We start from the raw sequence: 12,435 nt of genomic DNA, 5'->3' as shown, positions 1-12,435 counted from the left end.
CATGCCAGCGCCGTGGGTGGCCACTCTGGAGTAACAACAACTTATCAATGGATCAAGAAGCTCTTTGCTTGGCGTGGCATGAAGCAGGTGGTGGAGGATTTTGTGTGTCAATGTGCAACCTGCCAACATGCAAAGCACGAGCATCTCAAGACACCAGGCTTGTTGCAACCGCTGCCCATACCAACTGAACCTTGGCGTGATTTCACTATGGATTTTGTCGAGGGACTGCTAGCATCTGAGGGCTACGAAGTCATCATGGTTGTGGTGGATCGTTTTACGAAGTATGCCCACTTTGTCCCCCTTCGACATCCCTTTTCTGCAGCAACAGTGGCTCGAGCATTTTGGGATAACATTATCAAACTACATGGAGTGCCTCACTCAATCGTATCAGATCGAGATCGCGTCTTCACCAGTGCTATGTGGCGAGGGCTACTCGAGGCTGCAGGTACCAAGCTCAGCTATTCCACGGCGTACCACCCACAGACGGATGGCCAGAGTGAGCGGGTTAATTAGTGTCTGGAGATGTACTTGCGATGTGCTGTACATGACAGCCCCAAACAATGGCGCCAGTGGCTTCCAACTGCAGAATTCTGGTATAGTACTACTCATCACTCCTCGCTCGATACTTCACCGTTCAAAGCTCTTTATGGTCAAGAACCCAATTTGGGTGGTTTGCCCAACATCTCAGCCAATCTGCCTGACAGCAAAGACAAAGAATTGGAATGGGCACAACACAATGACAGACTGCATACTCAATTGGCACGTGCTCAGAACCGATGCAAGCAAAAAGCAGATCGTCATCGCACAGAGAGAATGTTCAACGTGGGAGAACAAGTGCTGCTCAAACTGCAACCCTATGCTCAGTCAACAGTGGCCAATCGTCCCTGTCCAAAATTGGCCTACAAATTCTTTGGCCCCTTTCCAGTGGAGCAACGCATTGGCACCATGGCGTACAGGTTAACTCTGCCACTTGATAGTCGCATTCACAACGTTTTTCATGTGTCCCAGCTGAAGCCGTTCACTCCAGACTAAACACCAGTATTCTCTGAACTGCCCAAGACACCAGATCTCACAGCTGCAACACTCGTACCGGAAGCTATCCTGGAGCGCCGCATGGTCAAGAAAGGGAACGCCTCCATCGTGCAAGTCCGAGTACAATGGTCATCCCTCTCGGACGCGTCTGCAACCTGGGAAGAACAGTTCTGAGGCAACGCTACCCTACGGCACCGATCTGGGAGGACGACGCTTCCGCTCAAGAGGGGGCAATTGTCACACCTGCTACTGCGTAGCGGTGGACTGATTAGGGAGAAGGGTAGTACGGGCTGAGCCCAGTGAGTCCATGGGCCGGCTGTGGCCCATTGTAACCAGTGGTAGCGTTTGTGTGGGTACTTAGCCAAACCTCTCCAGTGTACTGCAGTGGCGGATCTAGGGGTGGGGTGGTGGGGGCCACGGACCCCACAAAAAAATTGCAAATTTACTTTTACTACTAGTGCATATTTATATACATTATGCTCATTTTTGTGCCGTTCAACCACCATGTCCCATGCTTGCCCCCACATTGGTAAGATTCTAGATCCGCCACTGGTGTACTGGGTATGTACTGGGTATCTAATGAAAGAACAAGTCAATTCGGTCTCTCCCCTTCTCCTACCTACTCTCGTCCCCTACCTCTGCTCCTCCCCAAATTCCCCTCTTGTGCGATTGATTCTCCCCTATTGGTCGTCACAACTAGTATATCTCGATGCGCAAAAAAAGAAGGGACTAGTATATCTCCAACATCGTTGAGCAGACTGATGGCACCACTGCCTGGCTCAATGAGTGCATGTGCAGATGGCGGCAGTGAGTCCATAGGCTGCCTGATTTTTGTGCCGGTGCAGATGCAATGACGAGTGCAGCAGCGGATTGCAATGATGGTGCCTGCACACATGCAATGGCACCACTATTTGTGTTAGTGGCAACACCCATGGAGAGTGCCGTTGAGGGCATCGGCGGGACTGGTTTTGACGTCTTAAGATAACACAACCTGGTTGCTAGCTCGGGAATTGCAAGCTGATATTCAGCAAGGATGGCAGTTGGCCCATAGTTGAAAGTATGCAGGGAGACAGGGTGCTTAGATCCATGGGCAAGGTCATGGCAACCGGCGGAATGGAGATCGTTGACTCTGATACCAAAAATGTTTCGTACTAGGGTGTAATGAGGTATGGGGGCTTTCGCCCCTGGGGCATGATAAAAGAGTTACTCCTCTGAACTCTTGCTTGCTTTGTTCCTCATAGGGAATCTTCTTTATTTAGAGGCCAGACAATCCAACATAGGTAATAAGCTAAGTTCGCTGTTTTCCAGTTTGAACAAGTTGGGTTCTCTTCTTGGTGGGAGAATCAACTACAGAACTTGGAAGGGACGAGTTTATGTTGTGCTAGTAATACTAGTCTTAATTTTTCTAACTTGTCTTGGAACTCACTGCATATATGGTGGCAATGGTGCTCAAGAGCCATATCCAATCAAGGCTAGGTACTCACAGTTCACGCTGTTAACTATGACATATGATGCCCGTCTTTGGAATCTGAAGATGTTTGTGGAGCATTACTCCAAATGTGCATCAGTGAGGGAGATTGTGGTTATCTGGAATAAAGGCCGCCCCCCAGTGCAAAATGAATTCAAGTCAGCTGTTCCTGTCAGGGTCAGAGTTGAAGATAAGAACTCTCTGAACAATAGATTCAACATAGATGAAAAAATAAAGACGAGAGCTGTTATGGAGCTTGATGATGATATCATGATGGCATGTGACGACTTAGAACATATCATAGATCTTATCTTAATTGGCTCACGGCCTATGCTAAAACATATCTCCCTAATTCCGAAAGTAGACTGCCTAGCATGGAGATTGGAGATCTCATCCCATGATTGGGAAGTGCCATGGTGGGGCCATGTACTTCTGTGCATACGTCTTGTACTAATTCTTGATCTGACTTATTATTCTGTTGGCAAGTTTGTTCCTCAAACATAGGGATGTTCAAATAGCTTGAGCTCGACAAGCTACTCGAGCTTGTCTCAGTTTCGGCATGATTCAAGTGTTTGCACATACACTTCAAGAGATGGAGCGTGGCCTACACAAGCTCATGCACTATAACGAGCTGATCCGAAGAGCTCGTTCGCTTGATTTCGCAATGTTTGCACATGCCACTTCATACTCCCCTTGGCCATATCCAAACCTGCAACTGTGCCACAACCCACAAGTCTAAACTCTGTAATAAGTTAACTGCAGTTCTTTAAAAAAAAGTTAACTGCAGTTCTTTAAAAAAAAGTTAACTGCAGTTCCTTAGTTTCATGATTTCTAGAACTACCCACATCGATTTAATTGTAGATGCTTTTGTAGTAATTGCTATTTTTTTTGTTTGTACTTGATACAGTGAAGAGACCAAAATTAAGATATCATTGGGAGTGAGGCGTGGGTGGAGCTTGCGTCTACAGAAGCTAATGGTTCAGGATGGCTGCTTTGTGCAGTGGCGGGAAATGATAGCAAATGCAGCTAGGAAGGGCTTTGCTGGTGGAGTTGCCTTCCAATGGAATTCACATAAAATGTTGACTGAGCAACTGCGGCAGGAATGGTTGGAGAAAGTCCAGCAAAGAAGATCAATGCCTAGGCCGACAGGTAATAGAAGAGCGCCAAAAACCCCAGAGCAGAGGAGAAAAATTGCAGAAGCCATTGCTGCGAAGTGGTTGGATCGAGTAAGATTATCTATGCCTTGCTGAACATATTTCATGGTTCTCATCCTCTCATTCCAATGTCTTCGGGGCAATATATGGCTTATTCATATTGCATAAACTAATGGTAGAAACATTTGATTTTCTTGCAGGAATACCGTGAACGTGTTTGCAGTGCAATTAATAGCTATCATGGAACATCTTCTGGATCTAAAGTACCGCGTAAACAAAGAACTCCGAGAGAACCAGGTGCAAAGCGTGAAAAAAAGAAATCTATTCAACACAGAGCTGTCAGCTTGGACGATGCACATGCAAAAACTGCTCCAGTTAAGAGAAAGAAAAGTGCAACTCCTTACAAAGATCCTATGGCAGGTGAGAAACTAGAGATGATAACGAAGATTAGAGCCCAAAGGACAGCACTGGAAATAGAGAAGAAAGAGGCTATTGAAAGAGCCAGGTATGTTGTCTTATTTGCAATTAGAAAAGGGTAAACTGCATGAGGCACATCTTTGCTAACAAATATCAGCTATTGATTTTCCGTGCTTCAAATTTTGTTACTGCACTTTGATGTGTTCTTTCAACTAGACTTTGACTAGTTTTGACAAATATGGAAATAAGACAAAATAACCCAGCAATGCTGGCCAAGCTCCCCCTTATAATTTCTGTTTGATTGTTGCACTATCCAATGTGTTTAATTTATGAAAAGTAGTCAAAGCTTAATAACAGCCACATTGTCGGACCCCGGATTCGGTACTATTCCAAGTTTAGTGCAATTGCCTACAAGGTGTAGAATAGAAGCCATATCCTACCCGCAAAGTGTACTTTCGTACATACACGCACTATGACACGCTATGGGTTGAAACGTAATAAGTATCATCATAGAACTCGAACGATAACATATACAAGGTATGGAGTTCACATGAGCTACTAAGTTATTGTTACAACTAGAGATCAACATGATCCAACATTACATCATTCAACGAAGTAAATAGTCTGGTTATAGGCAAAAATATCAAATGCGCCCAAGAGGTTGGAGATAAACGAAAGGCCCTCCCAAGGCTCAGACTGCCACCTGGGACCTTCTATCTAACTCGTCGTCAGTAAGTTTTCCGAAGTAGCCACCTTCAATGTCGGTGAAGTCCTCTGCAGCAACTTGGTTTGAATAGCAAGGGTGAGTACATGACGTACTCTGCAAGACTTACATTAGATCTACACTGAGTATGCATCGTCTCAAAGTAAAGGGTATGTGGTTTGCTCCTATAGATACACTACAACTTGCGTCTAATAGAGATAAGGAAAGAGGGTGCACTGCCTTTCATTCCACCTTGTATCTCCCACAAGGAAGAATCCGCAAGGCACTCACACCGTATGTTTTTAAAGCGGTAAAGGGAAGCGAGGCGCTGAGGGGGCGCCTCACTGCTTAAGCGCTAAAGCGTAAAGTGAGGTGACACTTTAGACAGACTCTGAACCTGATGGGCAGTAGAATAGAGTACCATTTAGTGAGACATACGTACCTTGCTTCTAATCCACCAGTGAGCACATATGCATTAGTAGCCATTATTCTAATCCATCCACTAAGCAGTAAGCAACTAGCCAACTACTATAAGAGAGGTAGCAGCAGCACCTAACAGCAGAGGAGCTGTGTATAGCATAACACATAAAAGAGCAGGAAAGGCATGACAAGCTGGTGCAGATCTGAGCATGTAAGAAAGAGCAAAGGGAGGGGAAGGGGGAGAAGAGAGGGCAGGAGCCATGCAATTGTGGTTGCGCAAGAGGAGGGGGGGAGCTGCTGCAGCCGGAGAAGAGGAGCGAGAGGAGGAAGCTGGTGCAGATCTGAGGCGGAAGCTGCTGCCAGAGGAGAGGAGAGAGCTGAAAGCCTGGAGATTTGCACGCCCTGGTTTTGGTTCTCTCTCTCTTTCCTCTCCTGTAACTGTTTCACATGTGAGCCCAGTTTTCCTGCCCTTGTGTTCCCGCCCAGCCCTTTTTTCCCGCCAGAAATCTCTGTTCCCTGCTTGGCAAGTCTATGGCGTCCTCTCTGTACTAAAGCGCCAATCAGGACGCCTAAGCGGGCGCTTCAGACGCTTTAATGTCTAAGGCACGCCTTAGACACATGTCTAAAGTGAGCTGGATGCTTTTGAGCCTGGAGGGCGCTCTGAGGGACGCTTTACAAACAATGCTCACACGGCGGCAAGTTTATTAAATATTTGTTGAAGTTGTTCTATGATTAAGTACAAAATGTTGAAGTCGTCCATAACCGTGGACAGGGCTATTCGAATAGATTTAACCCTGCAGGGGCGTACCAATTTACCCTAACAAACGCCAAACGCTCTTAGGGGCTGTTTGGATTACAACCCTCACCTGCCGATCCAAAATTTTGGTCGTTGATCAGGCTTGGCGTCCCGTTGGGATGGGCACCAATTTTTTGGTGCGCCCAGCCCACCCAGGCTCCTCCAGTTCACTTTGACGCCAAATCATTGACAAATTTTGGCCCCCAGATCCTGCACCAAGTATTTGGCTCGCCAACATTGGCATGGCCGACACTGGCGAGAACCAAACAACCCCTTGATGCCCTCGAGAATAGCACACACGGGGTGTGTCGGCGGAGGGAGAGTGGCCACGACACTTCTCATATGTTGCAAACAAGTCCAAGGAGCCACCCAACTGAGTTGTGCCTGAATTGTGAGTCTAGCCGATGCTCCGAAACAGACTCAACCATTGTGAGCGGCTAGAGCAGCAAGATAAATGGTTGCCGCGCCACACTCCTATATGCAAGGTTGTCAGAATCATGATTCTATTGTACGATTCTACCACTTTACGATCCAAATGAACCCCTATGGTTCTATGATTTTGATTATTAGTATCTACGTTTCTACGATTCTGATAGTGAAGATTCTATGATTTGCGATCCTACCATCAAAGCTTCGATCCAGTTCAGAATCACGGTTCTGACAACCTTGCCTATATGTATGCAACGGCTAGCTATAACATTAACAACATCATCATCATAAACATATCTCATTCGCAACTCAACTGGACGTAACGGAAAGCCCGAACTATGTGGCCCATGGAGAGGTTAGAGGTTTAGGTCTAGGTCGCAATGGGTCCCATAAATTCCCCAACGAGAGGTTGAGTAAGCTCGGTCTTGGATCAAGATAAAACTCGGGTCCTAGTGTCGGCTCAAGTGGAACAAAACACCGATTGCATAAAACATGGCCTCCCACCTTTGCCTTCATTACATAGTAACATAAGTATATCCATAGCACAACATAAATGTATCAGAGCCAGGTTCAACTACCCATAGCAGCATCAAGTAGATATTGTTAGGAAATATGCAACTTGTATTTCCAGGTGGACCTAGGCCGATATATATACATGTAGAGGTGGTAAATATGCATGAAACCCCTCATACCTTAGGGAAAATAAATCAGGCTATAAATGGAAAATAATATAACTCTTAACACCACCCCTCAAACTCATGGTGGATCCACAACACTTAGTTTGGAGAGATAAAATCCATGCTCGGCTCTAGTTTGGGCCTTCGTAAAGAAATCCGCCAACTGTAACTTGGAAGGCACATACTGAAGAGCAATAACCTGATCCTGCACATGAGGGCGCACAAAAGAAGCATCAACACCAATATGCTTGGCGAGCTCATGTTTCATAGGATCGCGCGCAATACTTCGAGCACGTGTATTATCAGACAAGAGTGTAGTAGGTGTAATAACAGACACACCAAACTCCTGTAGTAATCACCATAACTAAGTCATCTCTGCCGTTAAAAGAGCCATAGCTCGCAACTCAGCCTCTGCACTCGAGCAGGAAACTGCAATTTGTTGCTCCGTCTTCTAGGCAAATGAGAGAACCAGCAAGAAAAACACTGTAAGCAAAAAGTGAACGGCGATCTGAGCATGGCTAGCCCATGTAGCATTCGAATAGTCTTGAAGCTGTAACAAACTGGAGAGCGGAAAGAAAAGACGGCGAGAGAGCGCGTCACGAAGATATTGAAGAACACGAAGAAAGTGACTATAGTGAGCCGAAGTGGGAGCAAAAACAAACTGACTCAAAATATGAACAATATATGAGATACGCAGACGAGTGACAACTAGATTGACTAGACTCCCAACAAGATGACAATACAACGCCAGATCAGACAAGGGGTCACCATCAGTAGCACGGTGAGGTGAATATTGAGCTCCATGGGAGTCTCAATGGTGTGCTTATCAGTAAGAGCAACATGGACAAGATCATGGATATACTTCTCATGGGAAATAAAAAAGCCATCAGAGGTAGTAGAAACCTCACTCCCAAGAAAACAGTGAAGAGGGCCAAGATCAGACATAATAGACTACTCACTAAGACATGCGTTCACAAAGGCAATGTACTTAGGGTCGTCGCTAGTGATGATCATGTCATCAACATATAGGAGAAGAGTCCAACCATGAGAAGAAAGGTGGACAAACAACTCAGGATCATGAGTGCTTGTCGAAAAACCAGCAACAATCACCACAGAGGCGAAACGCTCAAACCAAGCACGAGGGGCTTGCTTAAGGCCATAGAGAGAGCGACGGAGATGACGTACCATACCATCAGGAACAAAATACCCATGTGGTGGCTGCATGTAAACCTCCTCACGCAACTCACCATTAAGGAAGGCATTCTTGACATCGAGCTGAGACAGACCAATGGCTAATAGAGGCCACGCCAAGAAGTGTGCGAACAATGGTCATATGGGGCATAGGAGCAGAAGTCATCATAATCACGACCATGCTCCTGTTGAAAGACATGAGCTACAAGACGAGCTTTGTAGCGCTCAAGAGAACCATCCGTGTGAGTTATAGACCCAGCTACAAGTGACGAGACGAGCACATGGAGGAATAGAAACAAGTTCCTACGTGTCGGTGAGCTCAAGAGCAACAATCTCCTCTGCTATGGTAAGCTGCCATTTGGAATGAACATCACGATAAGAAGTTGCAGCGCCAGCGCTAGAAAAACCATAGCGGTCAAGGGGTGAGTACGTAAGGCATAAGTAGGCTGTCACAAGGAAGATGACACATTAGTAGACGCATCCACAACACGTGAACGACGTGTATAATACTGAGGAAAAGATGGAAGAATACGAGGAATCATCGGGATAGGCTCAGGTGATGGAGACGGAGAAACCACTGGCAATGAAGGTGCAGATCCCGTGACAAGTGAGGTGAGGAAACCATAGGAGATGACGGTGTCGTATCTACAACAGTCGAATTAGCAGAAGAGTGGGATGGCTGGACAAGGACTCAACATTAGTGATAGAAGTGTCGGGGAAAAGTGAGGAAAGAGGTATCCTTCACAGAAAAGGTCGAGAAAGATGGACCCGGGTAGTAAGGACGAGACTGGATACACGCTAAGGGTCCTAGAGCTACCAACATTGCAGAAAATAGGGGGCTTCATTATAGGAGCTCACCATGAACACAACGGTGTGCTTGGATCGGTCAAAGGACGTGCGAAAAATAGGGGCCTCTGTAGGTGGAGGAGGAGAGCGGCAACGTCGAGCGAGGGTAGAGGGTGGCTAGGCTAGGTCGGGGGCAGCTATATAGGCCAAGGCGACGCTGTTCAGCCCGTGAAATTGACATTGCCGTCAATGTGATCGTGGGATCGTGCTGCCATAGAGGTAGGGAATAACCAGTGCGAAGGGGTATTTGGGCCGTGGGCTGTGTGACTTAAAAGAATTCCTTTTTCTTTTTCTTTTACAAAAAATGGAATATCTTCTGTTTAAAAATGTTTTGGAGGTTCAAATTAGATCCAATCTTTATGCAATTTTTTGTGAACCTTCTCTGGAATATATATCAAGGCCTCACAAAAAGATTCATAATTTTTGGAATCATGTTTATATTTTCTGGAATGTTAATCCATTTAAAATCAATTTTGGGTTTGAACTAAATGTAGGTGATAGGTTAGGGATAAAATCATGAAACAAATTGGGTAGCCTCTAAGCTAAAAAGCACGGACACGGGGACAGAAAGACGGGGATACGCATACTGGGACGTGGGATACGGCATTTTTTAGAAACAGCCATTCGGGGATACGGCGGGGTATATAAATATATAGAAAAAAATACCGGCATGTAATAAAGATTTAATGATAATTTTTAGATCAGAGATTTTCTACTGGATATATGTTTTTTGTAAAGGAATTACTGGATATATGTTGCCTCATTTCTATTGAGAAAAGACTTTGGGGCAGCCTATGTCCATACGAACCCTCCACTCAGGCCATGTAGCTCTCCACTCAGATCCCATATAAGGTCCAGTTCCTGAAACCCTAGACTAGTCAGCTCCTCTAGCCGTTCTCTTCTCGTTTCCTCCACCGCCTGAGAGCTGCAGAGAGCAGAAGAAAAGACTGCGCCGCCGTTTATATCTTCTTCCTCTCTGCTGGCTGCAGTCCCCATCTTTCTCCCCGCCTGGTCCTTCTTCCTTGTCCTCGAACACCTTGCCATCTTCCTCTCTGCTTGATGGATGTTCTTCGTCGGGGGAAGAGCTGGGCTTGGGGGAAACGGCGTCGGCGAGCCGGCGACCAGAGAAGCGAGTCCAGGCAGCTGCAGCCTCGAGTCCCCACCGTGTCCACACCGTATCTGCCGTATCCCGATTTCTTTCCCCTTTTTTTAATTCGGAAAAGATGGGATACTGCGGGATACGTGTATCCTGGCGTATCCGCGCGTGTCCCCGTATACCCCCGTACTAGGACGGCAATTCGGCTGTTTCTGCTGTATCCATGCTTTGTAGCCTCTAAGTATTGTAGAAAGGCCATGTGCAAAGTTTGAAAGGCTATCATGCAAAACACCAAAAAGGGAAATGGTTTTGTAATTCCCTAATAAAATAAAATGATAAAAGTAATTATGGTTTGGGTTTGGTTTAATGTATTGAGGGTTTTAGCTACCTCATTTCAAGTTTAAGCATGACGACATGATGATGCCAAAATAAATAAATTAACAAGCAAAATTTAATGAGGGTATTACTCTCGGCTGTTACACACATGACGCATCTAGTCCGTTTGTTACTATTGGGAAAAATCAAGACCACATATCTGTGAAAAAGTCTTTGGAAAAATCCAAACAATATACATGTCAGTACAAGGTTTGCCCGTCAACGGTGAGGGAGGGGCGATGATGGCGGCGCGTCTTCGGCTCGCTCCAGTGCTTGTAGTCGTCGCTAGGTGGTCTACGGGCATAGATGTAATTTTTATTATTTCTTGTGTTCTTTGTACTGCCATGATGTTTGATGAATGGATCGGAAGTTTTTTCCGGAAAAACAAAGAATGGAAAGAAAAACATACGAATATATCGCATTAGTGCACTGCAATCACACTTGCAGTTGAATTTTCCGGGGTGCTTTTACTTCATACCTAGTTTACACTATTTCCTGTCAGAAAACTAACATGCCATCTATACATGCAAGACATTTTAAAATTTAACTGTCTCATTGTAAGTTGTTTTCTTATTCTTTTACCATCAGGTCACTCATTGTAGAAGCCGAGAAAGCTGCAAATGCTCTTGAGCCTGTTGCAGCGAAAATTCCATTTGCTCAAGCATCACTTATAGAAGCTAGAAAGCTTGTTACAGAGGCAAGAATGTCACTCGAAGGTGTTGATGATAATGATGGGCCAGCAGAAAGTTCTTCTGATGATACCTCGGATGACTCAGGTGTCTCGGAACTGCACAAGTTGGAGAACCAAAATGACCTTATTAAACAAGAGAACAAATCTGTAAATGGAATGAAGCTACCTCCAAGGACTGTTAATGGCATGGATTTCTATTTTGATGTGTCTGCACTAGGTGAAAAGGAACAACTCAGTATGTTTCAGAGGATAGAGAACTCCATGGAAAGAGCTTATTTGCTTCCTTCAGCTTTTTCAACAGCTCAAGATGTGAACGGAAATCTTGGAACAAATGATCTATGTATCAGTGAGCAAGTGGTCAATAACGACCAGATCGACCGGATTGCAGCAGATACAACAGAATTTATTTCAGCAGAGCCACTAGAGAATGTGTCCTCACCTGCTAATAAGTCTAAGATGAGATGGGTACGTGGAAGACTAGTTGAAGGAGAAGAATAAACTAGGTCTAAGGAGTCAAATCCTCGGGAGACTCATCATCCGAAAATGCTTAGATTTGCTTCCATTCTGCCAGGATCTGCAATTTGCAACAGGGAAATGCAATACTTGGAAGCAGATGCTCGTTGTTATCTAACTGGTGTGGACGGGATTGAGTGGGATTCATTTATTGTTGGTATGTTCCTCCCTGGAAGAAATTGACGAGCATTCCAGGGAACGGCCTTCTGATGAGCATTGTAATTAGTAGTTGGGACTTTAGAAATTGCCCTCGGGTGTAGTCAGTTTTAGGAGAAAACTGACTATAAATCATGATTAAGATGATATATTTATGGAATGCAATTCCCCTCTGGCCGTGTTTGTTAGGCCCCTCACACTTTGAGCCAAAGTTCGACCATACAGCGTAACAAAATATTTGTTATATGTAACAAAACTATATAAATGAAAACTTCTTTCCAATACGAATCCAACAGTATAAATTTTATGACATTCTCTCCGCCCATAATGTAAGATGTTAGTTACAATTAATAATATATGAGTACATTGGTTGTGATAACATCTTATATCGTAGGAAAGAGTAAGTATTATACTTCCTCCGTTTCAAAATAAGTGACTCAGACTTTGTACTCTGAGTCACTTATTTTGGGA

General features: G+C 45.0%; 1 protein-coding gene across 1 annotated transcript; it reads left to right on the top strand.

Annotated features, from left to right (window-relative positions):
- The first annotated feature begins 3,257 nt into the window (after positions 1-3,257).
- Positions 3,258-12,161, top strand: LOC119346830. Its single transcript, XM_037615959.1, has 3 exons — positions 3,258-3,726; positions 3,855-4,159; positions 11,193-12,161. The coding sequence occupies exons 1-3, from the start codon at positions 3,475-3,477 to the stop codon at positions 11,791-11,793; spliced, it is 1,158 nt and encodes a 385-aa protein (XP_037471856.1). The 5' UTR covers positions 3,258-3,474; the 3' UTR covers positions 11,794-12,161.
- Positions 12,162-12,435: the final 274 nt, after the last annotated feature.

This window comes from Triticum dicoccoides, unplaced genomic scaffold (genome assembly GCF_002162155.2).
Source record: "Triticum dicoccoides isolate Atlit2015 ecotype Zavitan unplaced genomic scaffold, WEW_v2.0 scaffold52090, whole genome shotgun sequence".
Classification (NCBI taxonomy): Eukaryota; Viridiplantae; Streptophyta; class Magnoliopsida; order Poales; family Poaceae; genus Triticum; species Triticum dicoccoides.
Note: the sequence above shows the minus strand (reverse complement) of the source record. Positions and strands in the feature narration are given on the sequence as shown.